We start from the raw sequence: 21806 nt of genomic DNA, 5'->3' as shown, positions 1-21806 counted from the left end.
ATAAGCCTGTGCACCGCAATGAAAAGTAGCCCCCGCTCGCCGCAACTAGAGAAAAGCCGGAGCACAGCGACAAAGACCTAACACAGCCAAAAATAAAAAAAAAATAAAATATATAAATTTTTTTTAAAAAAGCAAAAGAGTATGACATTAAAAAAAAAAAAAAGATGGTGGGTTCCCAGAACAACTCTGGTTAGTTCTATATAATAAATCCTATTATGACTTTATATTAAAATGAGTAATGTGTTTTTGAAATGCCTGTAAAATCATAAAAGGTAAGTTTTTTTTTGCTTGTCTTTATGGAAATGAGGTTAGTTCTTTTTTTTCGTTGTTTTATTTTATTTAATTTATTTATTTTTGGCTGCATTGCTGTGCGTGGGCTTTCTTCTAGTTGTGGTGAGTGGGGGCTACTCTTCTCTGAGGTGCGCAGGCTTCTCATTGCAGTGGCTTCTCTTGTGGAGCACGGGCTCTAGGCACGGGGGCTTCAGTAGTTGTGGCACACGGGCTCAGTAGTTGTGGCACACGGGCTCAGTAGTTGTGGCGCACGGGCTTAGTTGCTCTACGGCATGTGGGATCTTCCCGGAGCAGGGCTCGAACCTGTGTCCCCTGCATTGGCAGGCAGATTCTTAACCACTGCACCACCAGGGAAGCCCTGGGGAAGCCCTGAGTTTAGTTCTTTAGACAAAAGCTTCCAATAACATCAAGTTTAAGGATTTGGTTTCAGAATAGACCGTTCCACAGCTATTCAGAGTTTTACTTGCTAAGTCTTTTTGAGTGTTATGGTTAAAGTGAGGATGGCAAATGTGGGTGTATCAAAGTAAATGCGTCATAAAAATTCCAAGGGATCCTGGGATGATATTACTCTGTGTATATCTACACCTCATCTTTGTACTGAAATGACAGTAATACCATGAATATTCACTCTGATCCATCGTGTTTGCCACCATCATTTCTTTTATTAGTACAGCAACATCCCTTCTTCCCTGGCTGTGGTCATGACTCTACAATGTATTCTACATTTGGCAGACAGTGATCTGGCCTTTATCTATTCAGCCTCATACTTTGCCATCTGTGCCCTACTCATACTGAGCTTTGCTCTCTGCTCCCCGCCGCCTTGCAGATGTTGGTCCCTTGAGAACCTACCTACATCACTCCACGCTTTCCTGGTTGGCTCTGACTTGTCTTCCAGGATTAAACATTATCTCATTAAGAAAGCCTGGTTTATAGAAAGTGCTCAATAATTTTAGGGATTGTTATTATTAAAAATAGTGCAAATAAAATCAACTATACTTCAATAAAAATAATGTAATTAAAAGTGTCTCTCTAATGTGATTATTGACAGAGTATATGAATGAGACGGGTATTTGTTGAAAGGAAGGATGAATGGGACTTCGCTTTTATCACTTTTAGCAACTCACCAGGTCAGAAGATTGAAGAAGCTTGTGGAGGAAAATCTGAGAAAACCTTCACTTCAGATGACGCCGAGAATGTAACTCGTTTTCTCTCCCACCCTCATCTGAAGCCATCTCCTTTTCCTCAGCCTAACTGAAGTTTTGAGGCGAGATCATCGATTAGTTGGGGCTTGGCTCGGCCGCAGCCGCTCGGCTAGTTGGGGCTGGACCGCCTCCTCCGGAAGTGGCTTGGAGGCTGTTGTGCTGGTGTTGTCTGCCCTCGGAAAGGTACTTGGGTGTGCCGTTCTGACATGGCGGACCCTAAACCCTGCTACCCCTGCTCCTCCATCGAGGACGACTTCAACTATGGCAGCTGCGTGGCCTCCGCCAGCGTGCACATCCGAATGGGTACGTCGCCGGGCCCGTCTCGGCCGCGCCTAGTCGGTCCGCCGCGCCGCCGGCCTCGGAGGCGAGCATCCTCACCGGCCGGGCTCGGGGGAGAGCGCGGGTGTCCTGGGGTTCAGAGGGCAGCCTTCCCTTCTCCTGCCAGACCCGCCGGCTCGGAGGAAGAGCGTTCTCCCTCCGCAGGGGCTCAGCGGGAGAGGATGTGGTTCCCCAGCTGTGCGCTCAGAAACCGGAACCCATCGTGCCTTAAACCCTGTGTTCGGTGGGGAAGGGGACAGTTGAAAACCTCAGTAGCCTGAATTTGGCATCTTTCAGTTAAGAGAAACCTAGGGTTATTTTTTCGGTTAAAATAAGTTGATTATGTTATCATCGTGACATATACGTGAATGGAGTTATCTGCTTGGATGTTTTTGGTTTAGGGGGTGTGAACTTGTTTCCAGGTTCCAACGTTCTTGTCTTCTTTGCTGGATTATAAGAACTGTGAGGGCAGGGACCATATCTATCTCGTTTACTGTTTTGTCTCTGCAGGACCTAAAACTCAACATAGATGTGAGGATTATTGAGGCATTTGCTGGAAATGGAAGTTTCCTAGGTCAATCAAAATGCCATGTTAGTTATAAGTTATTATGTAATATCCCGCGGGTAGAAATTATTTTGAATTTAAAATGCTCAGCTTCATGTAAGTGGAATTCATTGTCCGCTCTAGTTCAGCCAATTGATCACAGAAGCTGCAGCAGATTTTCATCCTATCCGGCAGCTGGAACTTGTTCTGGGAGAGGACTTATGAAGCACTCATGCGCTAAGAATCTTGATCTGTATTTCTGGAAGTGAATTTTGGATCTATTTTGGCAATAGAACTCAGTTTTTTTAATAAAATTTTTTTAATTGTGGTAAAATACATAGTACATTAAAAATTTATCATCTTAACCATTTTTAAGTGTACAGTTCAGTGTGTAGTGTTAAATATATTCACATTGTTATGCAACTAATCACCAGAACTTTTTCATCTTGCAAAACTGAAACTCTGTACCCATCAAACAACTTGCCACTTTCCCCTCTCCCAAGCCCCACCACTCTACTTTTTTGTTTTATGAATTTGACCACTCTAGATAACTTCATATAAGTGGAATCATCAGTATTCGTCTTTTTGTGACTAGTATATTTCAATTAGCATATTTTCAGGGTGTGTTCATTTTATAGCATGCGTCAGAGTTTCCTTTTTAAGGCTGAATAATTTTCCATTGTATTATTTGTATATCAGGAAAATACAGTTTTCCATTGTATTACTTCTATTATTGCACCCTCACCAACACTGAGCTCATCAAACTTTTTAGTATCTGGCAATCTGGTAGATCAGGGGTTGGCAAACATTTTCTACAAAGGGCCAAATGGTAAATATTTTCAGCTTTGTGGGTTCTAAGGACACTGTGGCACAGCTCTGCCATCGTGGTGCAAGAGCAGCCATAGAGGACACACACATGACAGTGTGACTGCCCAGTAACGCCTACAAAGTCAGGTGATGTGCTGGGTTTCGCCCTTAGCTGTAGTTTACTGACTCTTGTTGTGTTACTGACTCTGTAGTTTACTGACTCTTGTTATCTTGTTTTAATCTACATTTCTTTAGCTAGGTGAGTGCAGGTGAGCGTTTTTTCTTTGTTTACGCAACTTTCTTGGGCTCCCTACCAATATTAGGGATATAGCAGTAACCAGATAATATTTCAGTTCTCTAGAGCTGTTATTTGGGTGGAGGAGTAGGGGAGATAGACCCTAAAGAGTCAAGCAAACAAATAGACTACTAACAGTGATAAGTTCTCTGAAGAAAAGAAACAGTGATGGAGTAGACTCTAGGGTCTAGAATAGCAGCAGTTTTAGTTCAGGAATGGCCAGGAAAAGAACTCGTAAAGGAGATGGCAGTTGTGTTGTACTGGAAGGAGCTAGCCAGGTGTATTAGTTATCTATTGCTTTATTAAAAATTACCCCAAATTTTAGACGCTTAAAACAACACATAGTTATTACCTCACACAGTTTCTGAGAGTCAGGAATCTGGGAGAGGTTTAGCTAGGTGGCTGTGGTGCAGGGTGTCTCATGAGAGTCCACTCAAGGTGTGGGCTGGGACTGCAATCAGCTAAGCCTTGACTAGTCTGGAGGATCCGCTTCCTGGAAACCTCATTCATGCAGATGTTGACAGAGGCCTTAGTTCTTTGCCACATGACATTTCCATAGGCTGCATGAGTGTCATGGGCATGGTGGCTGGCTTCCTCGAGAGCAAGCAATCCGTGAGAGACCATCGAGGAAGCTACAGTGTCTTTTATGACCTAGTCAGGGCAGTCCCACACACCATCACATCTTCCTTATTGTATTTATTAGAAGCAAGTTCCTAAGTCCAGTCCACATTCAAGGGGAGGGTATTTAGGCTCCACCTTTTGAAGATGTGTCAAAGAACTTACAGGCATATTTATTTCCCTCTGGCTACAAATTATTTTTCTTTCTTCCACATGCAAGCTAAGCCCCTCTAAAAGTCTTATCCTATTATAACATCAGCTCAAAGTTCAGAATCTTGTTATCTAAAGGTATGGATGAGGCTCCTTGCCTATGGTTCCTTAAGTATAGCTCGTATGAGTACATTTCCTCTCAGACTCTGTGGAACTAAAGAATTTTTTAATTACCTGTATCCACACACCCAACATCCAAAGGTAAGACAAGCATAATTTGGTGGTATTTTTGCCAATAAAATTCTTCAGAAAACTTTGTGGGTCTCCTATGATTCTTACTGAGGTTCACTCCATTAGATAAAAGCCACACCCAAATGTCTTAGAGTGAGTTTTGGCTGAGATGATGAGTGACTGTTTCCTCAAGCCTCTCAGAAGCCCTATTGTTTGAATGATTTTTTCTGAGGTACAATGTTGGATATTTGTGAGGTTCGTTTTGTTTTGTTTTCTTTTTGGCCGCACCACGCGGCGTGGGGGATCTTAGTTCCCTGACCAGGGCTGGAACTCATGCCCCCTGCAGTGGAAGCGCAGAGTCTTAACCACTGGACCGCCAGGTAAGTCCCTTTGTGACGTTCTAACAAAGGATTTTATCATCACGTGCTGTGTCATCTCTTGCATTTTAGTATGAGCAGCAAGAAGGCAGCAAGTGCATGCTCTGTCTGGAAATCTCCTTACTTTGATCACCACTTCATTAGGCACATCTTCTACTTTCCATGTTCCCACAGGTGACAGTGTTGCTAAATTTTTTGCCGGTACATAACAAGGATTCTGTTTCCTCCAGTTTCCATAAGATTTTCCTCTCTTTACATCCTTACCCACAGCCTCTGTAAAGGCGTCATCCTTCTATAGTTTCTTCAAGGCTCTTTGAGCTTTTACCTCAAAGACCTACCCACTTCTACCCACTACCTGGTTCCAAAGCCTCTTCCATATTTTAGGTTTTTGGTACAGCAGCATCCCACTTCCAGGTACCAAAATCTGTATTAGTCTTTATTGCTGTGTAACAAATTACCACAGAACTTACTGGCTTGAGTAAATGTTTATTATCAGTTTTTAAGAGCCAGGCAGCTGAGGGATTCTAGCTCAGGATTTGTCATAGGTGTAGTCAGGATGCTGGCTGAGGCTGCAGTCATCTGAAGTCCTGACTGGTGGTGAAGGATACGCTTGCAGGAAGGCACACTCACATCACTATTAGCAGAAGGCTTCAGTTTCTCACTGGCTGTTGGCAGGAGACCTCACTTTCTCATGGATCTTTCCAGAGGGCTGCTTGAGGTTTCTCAAAGCATTGGCAGCTGGCTTCTCCTACAGTGTTCATTCTCAGTAGGGACAGCCTCCAAGAGGATGAAAATTGGTTCCTGAGGTGGAGAGCAAAAAATCTCAGGTATTTCAATGGTTTGTAGCCTTCCAAAGAGTTGTAATACATAAACATATGTACAGTATATTTGTGGCATTAAATTTTTTTTTTTAATTTGGCCATGGTACGTGGCTTTTGGGATCCTAGTTCCCCGACCAGGGATTGAACCTGGGCCCTCAGCAGTGAAAGTGTGGAGTCCTCACCACTGGACTGCCAGGGAAGTCCCTGTGGCATTAAAATTTTATTGGAGGGCTATTAGGATAAAAACGTTCAGAAGGCTTCTTAGATGGGCAATTAAAAAAAAAGGTTGATAAACACTGCTCTAGAGCAAGTGATCTAAGAAAGAGCAAGTAGGTAGCCATATTGCCTTAAAAATTTTTTTTATTGAGGTATAGTTGACAGGTGTTGCCTTTTATGACTTAGAAATAATACACACTGCCACTTCTGCCTTATTCTTTTTGTTAGAAGTGAGTCACTTGAAGGGAGCGTCAAAAGTTAAACCATCATTTCATGTAAAGAATGATAAGGGCATTTCAGGCAGAGGAAACAGCAAGGGCAAAGGCCCAGAAGCAGGAAGGATTTGGCATGTTTGGGGAGCAGAAAGGTGGCTATTGAGGGTAATGCATGGTGAGGAAGAGGAAGAGTAGTATATGAGATGAGTTTAGAGAGGTTCCATATCATGTAGGGCCTGTAGGCCCCATAAAATCTTCAAAGTTTTATTCTAAGTTTAAGGGAAGCCATTAAAAGTAGTTAAGCAGGGAGTCACGTGATATGGATTACTTTACAAAAAGATTGCTGACAGCTGTGGAGAATGGGTTGGGCCTACAGGTGGGAACAGTGAAAGCACAGAGACCAATTAGAAGGCTGCTTTAATAGTCCAGGTGAGAGATCATAAGACTGACTGGAGAGGCTGCAGAGGAGACCAGAGGTGGTCGACTTTGCAGGTGGAAACTATGGTAGTTGTTGATGGATTGGGAAAAGGGAGGGGAATGAGAGATGACTCCTACATTTTTGGCTTGGGGGATGTTGGTGCTGGTTACAGATTGGGTAGAAATGAGTTCCTGGTTTAGCCTGTTAAGTTTGAGTAGAAAGGGGAGAAGTAGAAGGGGAGAAATTAGGACTCAAAAAAAAAAAAAAGAAATTGAAAGATTGTTGTTTGGCTTGTTTTCTTTTCATATCAGATCTTTTATTTTTCCCTGTGAGCTGCATATGTATATCTTTTGCCACTTTTTATGTTAGTTATTCAAAATGGGTATCAGGTGTTACTTTTTGTGAGATTTTATTTAAGTTCTCATTTTTAAAGAGTATAGAAAAGCTGTGATTTAGAGTATCTGCATAAGGATTATTTTTATGATGAATTTATTGGCTTAGCATAGGTTTCCTTTTTTTTTTTTTTGATTTTATTTTTGGCTGCGTTGGGTCTTCCTTGCTGCGTGTGGGCTTTCTCTAGTTGCGGCGAGTGGGGGCTACTCTTCGTTGCGGTGCGCGGGCTTCTCGTTGCGGTGGCTTCTCTTGTTGCGGAGCACGGGCTCTAGGTGCACGGGATTCAGTAGTTGTGGCTCGCGGGCCCTAGAGCGCAGCCTCAGTGGTTGTGGCTCCCGGGCCCTAGAGCGTGAGCTCACTAGTTTTGGCACACGGGCTTAGTTGCTCCGCGGCATGTGGGATCTTCCCGGACCAGGGCTTGAACCCGTATCCCCTGCATTGGCAGGCGGATTCTTAACCACTGTGCCACCAGCGAAGCCCCCTGCATAGGTTTCTTTAAAATGTTTTTCTATTACAAAAGTAATAAATATTTATTGGTGATATATTAAAAAAACAGATTAGGAAAGAACTGAACATGGAAATCACCCTCAGTCATACTGCCCAAAGAAAACCATTATTAACACCTTCACTTGTATTCTTCCAGTCTTTGATCACATATGCACTTGTGCACGCGCACATATACAAATAAACATTAAACACACTGTTTTGACTGTAGAACAGGTCCATAAAATGTTAAGGATTAACATTGACTTTCACTGCTTAACTGAGAATATATATTATGTGCAATGGGTTTGAGTTACATAAGGTACATTGTAGGGTATCAGAAGTAAAGAATATGATCTTTTTACAGTCCAGAAAATCCCTTGGGGGAGTAATGGTTTGACCTTTGGTTTAGAATTAAATTTGTGGAAACATAGCCCAAATAACATTGTCTGTGGCAGATTCTTTGCTTTTTTGAAAAAGGCAGAAACGACTTCCCAAAGCTTGCAGACATCAGGGCCTTTTTAAGAAAGTAAGTTGTAGATCGGTTGTGGAGATGAACACTATTTATCTCCTTTTTGTTCAAAATTACCTCTGCCTAGGCCAAAGTAGGACTGATTCTCACTGTGATTATGAGTCACTGGTTACGATATACGTTCATTAAAACCTGTTTAAGACATGAGGAAAAACTCACTATGTTTTGGAAAGGGTGCCAGAAGGAAACACTGATTAAGATTTAATTGCGGGGTCTTCCCTGGTGGCGCAGTAGTTGAGAGTCCGCCTGCTGATGCAGGGGACACAGGTTCGTGCCCTGGTCCGGGAAGATCCCGCATGCCGCAGAGCGGCTGGGCCTGTGAGCCATGGCCGCTGAGCCTGCGCGTCTGGAGCCTGTGCTCCGCAACGGAAGAGGCCACAACAGTGAGAGGCCCGCGTATTGAAGAAAAAAAAAAAAAAAAAAAAGATTTAATTGCGGGGTCTTTAAGAATTAAATCTTTAGTATTTATGAAAATTCCCTTATTCTTATGAAATATTTATTTTATTATTCGATATTTGGCAGACACGCCGTCAAAGCACTTCATCATTCCTTGACGAACCAGGTCTTTGGTAGGAATTTTTTTCAAAGAGAACATTTATCATATTCGCCTTGTCATGAGAGTCAAGAGACAATATCACATCTTTTGTTGGGTAAAAGTCATTCAATAGTGTTTTTCTTGCCTAAGAACAATGCTCTATAGAAGTTATGTGGCTCCATTATTGTTTCAGAATAAGACCTTTTCCCTGACTGGCAAGATTCACTTTTCATTAATTCAATATAAGTTTATTTAAAAGCATATAAAATTTAATGAGTATTTATTCTGTGCCAACTCCTTGGCTGGGTGCTAGGAGTATAAAAATTAATATTATTATCCTATTATTAGGGAGCTTTTTAGTCTTTACAGTCTAATAGTGAAAGACAATTAGACGTATCACTATAAAATAAAGTGACTAGAAGTATATTTAGGGTCCCTTGGGAACATGAGGAACATTTAATTCAGACTGGGGAACTGAGAAAGGCTGAATTTTTTTTTTTTTTAACATTATTTATTTGTTTGGCTGCATCGGGTCTTAGTTGCGGCCTGCGGCATCTTTTAGTTGCGGCATGCAGGCTCTTAATTGTGGCATGCCAGATCTAGTTCCCTGACCAGGGATCGAACACAGGCCCCCTGCAGTGGGAGTGCCGAGTCTTAACCAGTGGACCACTAGGGAAGTCCCGAGAAAGGGTGAATCTTGAAAGATGATTAGCAGTTTGTTAAGGAGAGGTGAGAACTGTTGTTAATGTTTTATTTCTGAAGCTGGTGGTGAGTTGGGTGTTCACTGTATCATTTATGTCATCTGTAGCTCAGAAGACGTTAATAAGTATTTTTAGATCATTAGGCCTTGGAGTTGATATTTGGAGTTGATATATGGATGTCGGTAATATTTTGGAAGTAAGAATTTCTTACATAGAAACTAGAGGTAAAGGTACTAGAAGTGAGAAATAAAAATAGGTGAGTGAAAATAGGTTTAAATATTGTTTGCCTTTTATGGAGAAGTTCATTTTGGGGAAACATTTGTATTGCTTGGAAATTAAGATTTCTTTTTTAATTTTATATCTAACCATATGCTTTCTATTCCTGCTTTTCAGTTTCAACATAGCTTCGTTCTTTAAAATGTTCTGTTTTTAATCTTTTGCTTTGTTGTATGTTTTACAAATATGCATTTAATGTTTTCTTTTTATTTTGATGAAAACATTTGTATTCTGGCCCATTAACTTAATTTTTTTTAAGCTCATGCTTCCTGGAGGATAGTTATCACTTAAAATTTTCGATTTTTGGGGGAGGCGTTTTTTTGTTTTTAGTTTTAGTTACAGATTGCATTATTTGGATTAAGATTTTAAAAAGAATTCATATAACAAGTTAATGTTTCTAAGAAGAAATTTGATCTTGCTGTTCTTTGATAAATGCTTAAGAAAATAGTCATGTGTAACTTTTTTCTCTTTCAGGCTTTCTAAGAAAAGTCTACAGCATCCTTTCTCTGCAAGTTCTCTTAACTACAGTGACATCCACGTTTTTTTTATACTTTGATTCTATACGGACATTTGTTCATGAAAGGTAAGGTAATGACATGGTTCTGAATCATTTTCAGCCATTGCATATCACTGAAAGGGCATAATATGAGCAAAGTTAGTTTTTTTTTTTTCTATTAACTTTTAAGGTTAGAACGTAAAAAAGGTTCATTATTAGCTCTTGTAAATAAGTTTTGATAAGGAAAATGTTCTACGATATGGTATTTACCTCTAAACTTTTTAGCTTAATTTCATAGGGTTAAGTCCTCATTTCCTGGAATAGTGTTAAGAATTTTTAACTGTGTATGCAGTTTTTCTAAGTCTTAGTTTTTTGTGTGTTTATTAGACTTATGCCCTGTCCCCAAAGCCCAAGACAGTGCTTGAAAAGTAAAGGTACTTAAAAAACGTTTAACTTACCTTAGTGTTGGTTCACAATTAGGAAAATTTCACTGAAAAGTTTTCAAAGGAGTTCCGTATGATTCATCCCTAATTTGTTTAAGATTTGACCTCCAAAATAATTATTTCCACGGCTAAAAGTAATGTACGTTCTTTATATTAAAGGAAAGGAAAAGTAGAGAATGAATATTTTCTTAGAAGTAGATAATTTCTATTCTCCCTTTACAAAAGGGGAATCTTGAACTATTAGTTTGCTATTTGGAGTAAAGTTCTTTAATTTAAATTACAGCTATATAGTAAATACCCAAAAAAAGTAGTTAGGTATAAAATTGGTTTATTATTTAATAGTTTTTGTGTATTGTATTTTAGTTTAAAAAAGCAGTATGCTAATTGCAAAAATTATTCAAGTATGTTAGAAGTTCATGAAGTAAAAAGGCTAAGTCTTTCCCATTCATTGTGGGGAAGATTCTTCTTTTTTTTTTTAATTAATTTATTTTTATTTATTTATTTTTGGCTGCGTTGGGTCTTTGTTCCTGCTCACGGACTTTCTCTAGTTGCGACGGATGGGGGCTACTCTTTGTTGCAGTGTGTGGACTTCTCATTGCAGTGGCTTCTCTTGCGGAGCCTGCAGGATTCAGTAATTGTGGCACATGGGCTCAGTAGTTGTGGCTCACAGGCTCTAGAGCGCAGGCTCAGTAGTTGTGGTACATGGGCTTATTGCTCTGAGGCATGTGGGATCTTTCCGGACTAGGGCTCTAACCTGTGTCCCCTGCATTGAAAGGCAGATTCTTAACCACTGCGCCACCAGGGAAGTCCCTGTGGGGAAGATTCTTTGTCTTCCTGCTCCTCCCCATCTCACAGTCCTCAAATTTTCCCCATGGAAAAATAATTTCTTTTGACAGTTTGGTGTAGATCCTTTCAGATTTTTTTTTCCTGTACTTTCACAAATACATAGACAAATTTTATTAAATTGGATAAAACTATAGTATTTTTAAACTTGAGAATGATTTAATTTTTTGTCTTTCAGTCCTGCCTTAATTTTGGTGTGTGCCCTTGGATCTTTGGGTTTGATTTTAGCCTTGACTTTAAACAGACATAAGCATCCCCTTAACCTGTACCTGCTTTTTGGATTTGTGAGTACTTTGACAATATCTGTTCCTTTAACATTTATTCCTGAGTTTTAAATTTATTTATTTAATTGAATGCATATACATGTGTTACAGTAACAGAACAAAATTAATGAGTTTTTAAAAAAAATTCAAGGCTTTACCTTTATGATAATCTTCTATCAGATAAAATCTAACTAGAGTAAGCATATAAAACAAAGATATGTAATTAAGGGGAAAGAGAAGCTAGAGGATGAAGCTCAATATCCCTAACTCTTATTTAGGATATGAGTTTAGCTACTTTTGACATGGCTTAAACAATGACAAAATAACAATGGCTTAAACAAGATGGTTTACTTCTCTTTCATATAAAAATCTGAGTGACTGTTTAGGGAAGTTCTCAGGGGCCCATTCATCTGCTGTGGTTCAGACATCTCTAAAGTGTTGCATGGTATAAGATAGCTCACCACCATATCTACATTCTATCCATTTATTTAAAAAAATGAAAAGAGAAAGGAGAGAGCAAGCCTTTTTGCTTTTTGAAGTTGTATGCCTCTCTGCTCACATTCTGTTGACTAGAATATAGTCTTGTGACCAGATCTAGCTGCAAGGGAGGCTGAAAAATGTAATGATTAATCTGAACAGTTGTGTGTTGAGGCAAAAATTCTGTTACTAAGGAAGAAAGAAAAAAGAATATTCAGAGACAGTTTAAGACTCTGCCACACCAAAGTACTACTTAAATATTTTATTCTTCCTGTGTTTATTTGTGTGAGGTAGTGAGGTTTTTATAAATGTGCATGTGATTTGCAGTTTCATTTTTATTTACATTATAGTGAGTGAGAAAAATAGAATTTTCCATATTACTTTTAGAATCTTCCTGTTACAGATATGAAAAATCTAGTTGAGTTCAAGGAGTAATGGGATCACAGTTAGAATCTAAATATTCTCACAGGAGTTCCCTGGCGATCCAGTCGTTAGGATGTGGCGCTTTCACTGCTGTGGCCTGGGTTCAGTCGCTGGTCAGGGAACTAAGATCCTGCAAGTTGTGCTGCACAGCCAAAAACAAAAGGAATTCTGAATATTCTCATTTAATACATTGAGGTCTCATTTTCATTATAGTGGGCTTATTATCTGTCCCATATACTTCACAAGGCTGCTCTGAAGCTAAAATGAGATCATGCATATGGAATCACATTGAACTCCTGGAAATTAGAACATGTACATAACATAGTATAAATTTTACATGCATCTATGTAATTTCAATTTCTTTTTCTTAGACACTGTTGGAAGCTCTGACTGTGGCCTTCGTTGGTAAGCCATAATTATGCTTCCATATGTAACAGTAACTTTTTAATGTTGGTAAATGTTTTGGATAAAAACGTGTTTGGGGCTAAAGCTTACCATCATGAAATGTCATATTAAAAAATATGGCATAGGATGAAGAATTCCTAAAATATAAGCAAAAATTAAATGTTTATGTAGTTAACTGAGTTTAGAGGAAGTGGAAAAGAATTAGGAAGACAATAGGAATAAGAACAGTATTCATTTTGTTTATCCATTTGTGAAAATAAGACAACCATAGCTAATCTTTTCCCTTATTTAAAGGGAGCTTAGAAGAATTGATAACATGTTTGGAGCCATGTACTTTCATCACATAAGCTCAGTATCTCAAATTGTCTGCATTGAACTGTACTTTATTATTATATCCTCATATTTCATCAAATGGCACTACAAGAAACAGTGTTCATTTCTGTTTTGTATTTTGTGTTAAATATATATTTAAAAGGAAGTATCTGTTATAGTTACTTGATGTACTCTATGTAATGCCTCAAGTAAAAAGTTTTGTGATTTATTAACAATAAAAATTCTTATTAACTCAGAATGATTAATCTGGCATACTAAAAAGATCAGAATTGACTATTACTCTCAATAACAGTAAATTGTTGATCCTTATTGTTAATATATTTATCTCTTCCTATTTTGTCATTACTATTTTTAACTTTTTTATGCCAGTTTTATTGGATCTATTTTTTGGTAATTCATCTCTTCCTTTTATAAAAGAATCAGAATATAAATAAATAATAATAACAACTAAAAAAAATAGGGTTGAAATTTCTCAGCATAGAAAGGAAGTATTATTAATATTTACTTATTATTAGTGTTATTATCTATTAATGTTACTATTAATGTTATTATCAAGTCCATCTCTGCCTTCTCTGGCTCCCAACCATTTGTAAGGGATGTAGGAGAGAGATTTATTTCAGGGTTATTGGAATCCACCTAATCTTACACTGAAATTTCTAATGAGAAGCAAAAGTGATTTCATGGTTTACCTTTTCTTTGTTCATCTTCCTAACCCTGTAATGGCATAAGTAGAGAAAGTCCAATTAGTTAGCATTTAGGAATAGAAAGAACTGAATAATTAATCCCCCTCAAATTAAAAATTACTTAAATGGTTTTGGGTTCAAAGTATGTAATTTCCTTTAAAGAGGTTATAATTTAGTATTCTGTTAAAATGTTAAGCAGTTGTATTACAGTAGCCATAGTCAATCCAGATGGTCATTCTAAAACTTCAGAAGGGAATTCGTTATATATTCAGTAAACCCCCAATAATGTACTCCAAGATAATGCAGATTTGGATATAAAGCAATTAGTGGTTGGTTTCTGTTCCCTGTGGTATTGGTAAACGGCAGACAGCCCCAGACAGCCCCAATATTTTTCTTGCCTAGGAATTCCCAGCCAGCCACAGGACCCAGAACCATCCCTACTGATATATATATATTTTTTTAACTTTTTATTTTATATTGGAGTATAGTTGATTAACAATGTTGTGTTAGTTTCAGGTGTACAACAAAGTGATTCAATTGTACATATACATGTATCTATTCTTTTTTAAATTCTTTTCCCAGTTAGGTTGTTATAGAATATCCTATTGATATTTAAGCCAGAGTTGACAGTCACCACTGTCAACTATGGTGATAAACTGCAGTGGGGACAGAAATGGATGAGAATCATTTCACCATATCCCCCAAACTCCTAAACCAACTAGCTGTGTAATATCTCTCTAGTCATTTCTTTAACTTCATAATAACATGACCCCTTACGTTGTATATTTTGGAGCCTGTTTATTGCACTATGGGTGTGGTTTTACTGTACCAGTATTGAAGACTGAATAAGGAATCTTTCCATAATTGTTTTTATTAGGAGTAGTACACGACAAAATAAGGCATTTCTGTTATATGATGGAAAAAAAACTTTTTTTTTTACATCCTCCCATACACTAACATTTCTTTTTTAAAAAAATTGAAGTATAGTTGATTTATAATATTTTATTAGTTTCAAGTGTACAAAGAAACCAATACTTTTTTTTTTAACATCTTTATTGGGGTATAATTGCTTTACAATGGTGCGTTAGTTTCTGCTTTATAACAGAGTGAATCAGCTATACATATACATATATCCCCATATCTCCTCCCTCTTCTGTCTCCCTCCCACCTTCCCTATTCCACCCCTCTGGGTGGTCACAAAGCACGAGCTGATCTCCCTGTGCTATGTGGCTGCTTCCCACTAGAAAAAAACTTTTATATTGAGTATGTTTGTATGTATTTTAAATCAGTGTTTTGTAATTTTACAGTTACTTTCTATGATGTGTATATTGTTCTGCAAGCTTTTATACTGACTACTGCAGTATTTCTTGGCTTGACTGTATGTACTCTACAATCTAAGAGAGATTTCAGCAAATTTGGAGCAGGGTAAGTTATCTATATCATGGTTATGATAGATAAGTATATTTAGTATTACCTAGTTTTGAGAGAAGTTCTATATTGTTAGCTTTGGATACTTTAAAAATGGAGGGTAATGAGAGGTCATCCCTTTGAGTACTCTCCCAGAGCATGCTAGGAGATGGAAAGTGGCTTTGAGTCTTTTGCTTCCCCCGTATTGAAAGGGAAGTGAATGCGAAAAAATTTAAGCCTTCTAGAGAGGCTAGGCTTGCATGCTTTATAAATGGTATGAAATTTACCTAAATTACTTAGATCTTTGTCTTAGCATAACTGTTACCAAATGTTACCTCTACATCTTTGTGGCAAAAGCAAGGTAATTGTGATCCAGGAGTCTGCATGAACTTTAAAATCTTTTTGATCCATCTAAATTAACCTGTATCATTCTTCAAACTAATTAATATAGGGAATGATCCTTTTTATACTAGGATAATGGTACTGTATCGCCCTCACCTTGGTAAGAATGCATAGACTCTTTCCTAAGTTCACAATGGCCTTCTGTTGGCACATAATCACTCAAACATTTTCTGTTCTTTTTCCAGTTACAACACTAAAAATTTACAAGTGGTCTAGTTTTACAAAACTTTCTTTCCTCCCCCTTTTTTTCTGGTAATCCAGATTACCAGAAGTCTCTTGGGGGTAAAATATAGTTGGTCAGCCAACACTGACAATTGTGCAGGATGCTTATAGTTCTATTAGAATGGAGTTTGATTTAGGGAGAGGCAACATGTTTTTTTTTCCTTTCCTGTCTTATATGTATGTTGGGGGGGTGTTTTTTATATATTTGTATGTTATGTATGATTTATGATGTATATGTGGTTTCTCTCTCTGCTTCTTCCCATCCCAATCTCCATATGTACCCCTTCCTCCCATCCACTCTACTATAGACTCTAGAACTCCTTATATATCTTCCTTATATTTTAGCCTCTTCAGAATAAATTCTTTCTTCTTCCTTATCTCAGTTGAAACTCGATTCCTCCCTGAGAACACTGTTCTCTAGCTGCTCATTCCCCCACACCCTATGTTGTTTGGGATGGGGGGTTAGTATTGAAAACTGCTTCAGTCCCCTAATGCTCCTTTCATTGTTCCTCAGCATGCTGGACATTCATTGCTTTAAGGTTTATGCTGTCTGGCTATATGCTTCATACTCTTGCTCATTACTGTTACTCATTCCCTTTTTGGTCAAGCCTCCCTCATGCTTTAAAGACGTTAGCATCAAACTGCATTTTAGGCCCATCCATTACCTTAGCTTCTTGATATCTCTGGACCTCTATCTACTTTGGCAGCTTTCATCTTCCTGCCATGTCCACATCGTAGATGTCACATCATAGTGATTGTCATCACTAGGGGTTGTTTCATTGCTGAAATCTTAAATATCAGTGTCTCATTTTCTTTCTTCACCTTCTGTCCTCTATTTCTTTCATTTCTTTACTCCCACAACACCTGTCTCCCGTGCCTGTTCTTCAGCTACTGCTATTGCTGTTATAAACCACTCTTCATCTCAGACCTAAGAGTCGCATGTCTTCTACTTAACATCCATGAAATTCTGCCAGACTAACTTACTAGCTTACAAGTAGGTAAAATTCCAGTTGCTTCACAGTTCTTAATACCACCTTCCCCATACTCCTTGGTGCAGAAGCTTTGGAGTTTCCCTAGGGTTTAAGTATGAAAAAGCAGGTCCTGAGTCCTTTTCAATCCTGAAGGATCTATATGGTGAGGTGGCAAGATACATCAGTCTAACTTAAGTATACCAGATGTATCCAAGAAATTCTGTGGCCATTCCAGCAAGAAAACTGAGAGCTGGAATCTCACCATGCCCTTGATTCACCAAAGTGGATTATAATACTATGTATGTTTAATTTCTGATTTAATTCTGTTGCTAAAGAACATATTTTATATGATTTCAGTCTTTTGGCATTTATTGAGATTCATTTTATGATATCTTGGTAAATGTTCTTTGCGTACTAGAGGAGAATGTATATTTTGCTGTTGTTAGATGAGTGTTTAATAAATGTCAATTAGGTCAAGTTGCTTGATAGCATTATTCAAGTCTTCTGCAGGCTTACTAATTTTCTGCCTGCTTATTCTATCAGTTAATGCAAAAGTGGTGTTGAAATCTCCAACTACAAGTATGGCTTGGTTTGTTTCTCCTATTAATTCTGTAAGTTTTGCTTCATGTTATTTGAAGCTCTGTTTTTATATGCATAAATATTCAGGATTGTATGTCTTGATGATCCCCTTATCATCATGAAGGGGTTATCTCTGGTAATATTCTTGCCCTAAAATCTACTTTGTTAACATAGCCACCCCAGCTTTCTATTGATTGTGTTAGCATGGTATATCTTTTTCCATCCTTTTATATATAGCTTATTTGTGTCTTTAGAGTTAAAATCGTTTTCTCGCAGGCAGCATATGGTTGGATCTTACTTTTTGTCCAATCTGATCATCTCTGCTATTAATTGGCTTGTTTAGACCATTTATATTTAATGTGATTTTTGATATGGTTGGACTTAAGCCTACTCTGTTGCCACTTGTTTTCTTTCTGTTTGTCCTATCTATTCTTTGTTACTTTGTTTCTTTTCTCCTCTTTTTCTTTTGGATTATTTAATTCCATTCATCTCCTTTATTAGTTATTAGCTGTAGTTCTTTTAAATAGAGGTTGCTTTAGGTTTTACAGTATACATCTTTAAATTATCATAGTCTGCCTTCAAGAATATACCATTTCATGCACAGTATACTTAGGTTGCTTCTCTTCTACCTTTGTGCTATTGTTGCCATAACTTTGTTCCACATATGTTATAAACCTCATGATACATTATTATTATTTTTGCTCTTTTATTTTTAACTCTTTAAGAGATTTAAAATATAGACAAAGCCTTTTATGTTCACCCACATATTTACTGTTTCTGTTGTTCTCCATTTCTTTGTGTAGATCCAAATTTCCGTCTAATATTTTTCTGTCTGAGGGATTTCCTTTTAACATTTCTTATAGTGCTGGTCTGTTAGTGTCAGCTTTTGTGTGTCTGCAGAAAAATCTTCATTTTACTTTTGTTTTTGAGAGTAATTTTTGCTGGTGCAGAATTCTAGGTTTGGGCTTTTTCTTGCTTTCAGTACTCTAAAGATGTCACTCCACTGTATTCTGGCTTGGGTAGTTCTGACAAGAAGTCTGCTTTTTTATCTTTGTGTCTCTACATAATATGTCTTTTATCCCCTAGCTACCTTTAACATTTCCTTCGTAATTTTCAGTAATATGATTAACATTTTCAGTAATCTGATTATGATATTCCTTGGTGTGTTTTTCTCACATTTCTTCTGCTTCTTGGATCTGTCAGTGTAAAGTTTTAATCAAATTTGGAACATTTTTGGCCATTATTTCTTCAAACATTTTTAAGTTCCCCTTCTTTCTCCTCTCTGTTGAGACTCCAACTACATATTTGCTAACCTTCTTGATGTTGTCCCACAGTTCACTGGTGCTCTGTTCATTTTTTTTTTCTAGCCTTTTTTTCTCTGATTCATTCTGGTTAGTGTCTGTTGCTGTTTTCAAGTTCAATAATCTTCTTCAGTGTCTAAACTGTTGTTAATCCCAATCACTCTAATGGATATGCATGTTCACAGAAAAATTTGTTATTGTTATTTGGTTAAAAAATGCAATTTTGTTTCATTTGTTCATTTATAGATTTTCTCTGTTCATTTATAGATTTTTAATTTCTAGAAGAATTAAAATACTTCTAATGATTTTTAGCTTATGTCAATATTTATGTTCCAATTGAAAACTTTAAAAATGATACTCTTAACTAGTTTTGTACACCATAAAAACAAATGTTGAATAGATAGCTGTTCTTTCCATTTCTGGGTGTTCTACAGTATTCATTGTACAGTAAAGAATTCTTACATTTCACTTATCAGGCAAATATCAGAATGGATTTATTTCTTCAGAAAATGTTGAATGGGTTTACAAAGTTTTTTGGTTAGGAACAATATTCTAAATTATTAATATTTTGTTTTTATAGACTATTTGCTACTTTGTGGATTTTGTGCTTGTCAGGAATCTTGAAGGTAAGTTGTTTTAGGATGGTAACTTGAAATATAAATAATCTCAAAAAGCTATAAGAAGCATCTTATGGTCAGACGCTTGGTTATAATTATCTGGGAACATTTGTATGTAGAATGAATTTAAAATGATATTTTAAAAAATCAAGGTCTTATGCCAATATTATTGATGGAAAGGAAGATGAATGAACAAAATGAGTTAAATTACATAGAAAGAGGCCCTCACTTGTAATTGCTAACCTTCAAGTGGCACATGTAATTCTGAATAAGAAATATATTTTAAATTATTTATATTTGGAATGCTACTGTTCAAAGTCAGGTGGGTAATTTAATAAAAGGAGGATATCCATTGGTTCATCCATTCACCCTTTCATACAACAGTAGTGGACCTGCCTTGCCTTTTTCTACTTTTAACATTTGTATTCAAAGTTGTACAGAATTATTAAATACATAGGTAGAATATATAACTTAAGAGCAAGTAACTTAAGTATTCTTAATGCTGTTTTTAAATATAAAATTATTATTTTAATCTCTTGCCTATAGGTATTTTTTTATAGTGAGACAGTGGAGTTGGTCTTGGCTGCTGTAGGAGCCCTTCTTTTCTGTGGATTCATCATCTATGACACACACTCCTTGATGCATAGGCTGTCACCTGAAGAGTATGTATTAGCTGCCATCAGCCTCTACTTGGATATCATCAATCTATTCTTGCACCTGTTGCGGGTTTTGGAAGCAGTTAATAAAAAGTGATTGAAAGCAGTGTATAGAAACTGATTCATTAAGTAATAAAGTTTGAGATATAACTAACTATTAAATACTTCTAAGATTTTATTTGTATGCCATGTACTATATTATAAAGTATAAATCTCCTTTTACTAGGAGATTTTAATCTTATTTAGAAAGGAAAAAGTATAAAAGATAAATTCCAGAGAATTATTCAGTATTAAAATTATATTAAAATGTTAATGACATTTCATTATTAAATGATATATTAAAAATTAAAATTCTGCTTGACAGTCAGATATTTTGACATAAAATATTATTAGTTTTTTAAAGTATAGGTTTCATTTAAAACTTATAGCAGTATACCAGTGACCAGTGAAACTTCGGCAAATTCCTGACTGCATTAGTTTGCTAGGGTGTCATAACAAAGTACCAAAGCACCAAAGAGTGCGTGGCTTAAACAGAAATTTATTTTATTACAGTTTTGGAGGTTAGAAGTCTGAGGTCAAGGTTGTCAGCAGGGTTGGTTTCTTCTGAGGCCTCTTTCTTGGCCGGTAGCTGGTCATCTCCGTCTTCCCGTGGACTTCTCTCTGTACTTGTCTGTGTCCAAATTTCCTCTTCTTATAAGGACACCAGTCATATTGGATTAGGGCCCATCCTAATGACCTCAGTTTACTTTAACTACCTCTTTATAAAGATTCTGTCTCCAAATACAGTCACATTCTGAGGTACTAGGAGTTAGGACTTTGCAGTGCTCCTAATGTTTGTGTCCCCCGAAATAATTTGTTGAAACCTGATGCCCACTTGTGATGGTATGAGGAGGTAGGGCTTTTGGGATGTGCTTATTAGGTCATGAGGGTGGAGTTTTCATGAATGGGATTAGTACTCTTATAAAAGAGACCCCACAGAGATCCCTTACTCTTTCTGCCACATGAGGTGACGGCGAAAAGACACAGTCTATGAACCAGGAAGAGGGCCTTTAAACTAGACACTGAATATGCCTGCTAAACTTCCCAGCCTCTAGAACTGTGAGAAATAAATTTCTGTTGTTTATAAACCACCCAGTCTCTAGTGTTTTGTTTTGGCTGCCCGAATAGACTGAGACAGACTTCATCATATGAATTTTCAGGGGATGCAACTCAGCACATAACACTAAGCATTAAACTATTAAACTGAAATAAATTAGTAGTATATAGCTTTAGCCTTTGGTGAGTTTCAGATGTAAAATTGACTCCATCACTATCAATTAATTTTTGAATACCCAGTTGCATAATGCTATACTCAAGTTTAACATAGCATCATAGGTAAGAGAATTTAAATTGGAATCCTCACTAGGCAACTTACTGGTGATGTGACCTTTGGCAAGTTACTTACTCTTCCTTACTTACGTCTTTTACCTTATCTTTATAATGGGAATAATAACACCTACTTTATTGGCTGTTATAAGGATTAAATGAGATGGATATATCATATAAACTAAGTGCTTATTAATGTCAGCTGCTGTTGTTAATTAATGTTATTGTTGGTCCAAAGGGAGAATGTACTGAATTGTGACTAGAGACCATAAATAAGCAAATGGAGATTTGACATTTAAAAAATATAAAACAATACCATTTTTCATCCAGTAAATTATTGTTTGGTTTGCGAAATGTAATTTCTTTAATAAAAATCGTATAGACATGTAATTAATTTTTTTAATGACAGGTAAACTTTTAAAAATTTATCTTCCTGATATGACAAATGTTGTAATTTCTAAGAGTGTAAAGAGATCACAAGACCAAGAAGTTTGACA

The 21806-nt window shown here is 37.1% G+C and overlaps 2 protein-coding genes across 3 annotated transcripts in view; one reads left to right on the top strand and one right to left on the bottom strand.

Moving 5' to 3' along the window:
* IRAK3 (interleukin 1 receptor associated kinase 3) overlaps positions 1-1628 on the bottom strand; it is a 71220-nt gene extending 69592 nt beyond the window's left edge. The window contains exon 1 of the mRNA XM_067697243.1: positions 1416-1628. The gene's annotated coding sequence lies outside the window, so the exon portion shown is untranslated. The remainder of the gene's footprint in view (positions 1-1415) is intronic.
* TMBIM4 (transmembrane BAX inhibitor motif containing 4) lies at positions 1607-20106 on the top strand. 2 transcript variants are annotated; one of them, XM_067697244.1, is made up of 7 exons: positions 1607-1796; positions 9898-10006; positions 11384-11489; positions 12740-12773; positions 15097-15214; positions 19252-19297; positions 19835-20106. In XM_067697244.1, exons 1-7 carry the CDS (start codon positions 1700-1702, stop codon positions 20039-20041), a joined length of 717 nt encoding a protein of 238 aa, XP_067553345.1. In that variant the 5' UTR covers positions 1607-1699; the 3' UTR covers positions 20042-20106. The 2 variants fall into 2 exon arrangements, with proteins under 2 accessions (XP_067553345.1, XP_067553346.1); XM_067697245.1 differs by lacking the exon at positions 19252-19297 and having other exon boundaries at positions 19857-20106.
* Positions 20107-21806: the final 1700 nt, after the last annotated feature.

The sequence above is a fragment of the Pseudorca crassidens genome, chromosome 11, assembly GCF_039906515.1.
Source record: "Pseudorca crassidens isolate mPseCra1 chromosome 11, mPseCra1.hap1, whole genome shotgun sequence".
NCBI lineage: Eukaryota > Metazoa > Chordata > Mammalia > Artiodactyla > Delphinidae > Pseudorca > Pseudorca crassidens.
Note: the sequence above shows the minus strand (reverse complement) of the source record. Positions and strands in the feature narration are given on the sequence as shown.

What these genes read in the sequence shown, in the direction of transcription:
- TMBIM4 (XM_067697244.1), top strand. Translation starts at nt 1,700, where the DNA reads ATGGCGGACCCTAAACCCTGCTACCCCTGCTCCTCCATCGAGGACGAC. An exon ending in CGGACATTTGTTCATGAAAG is followed by an intron (nt 10,007 to 11,383) that starts GTAAGGTAATGA and finishes TTTGTCTTTCAG; the next exon opens with TCCTGCCTTAATTTTGGTGT. An exon ending in GCTTGTCAGGAATCTTGAAG is followed by an intron (nt 19,298 to 19,834) that starts GTAAGTTGTTTT and finishes TCTTGCCTATAG; the next exon opens with GTATTTTTTTATAGTGAGAC.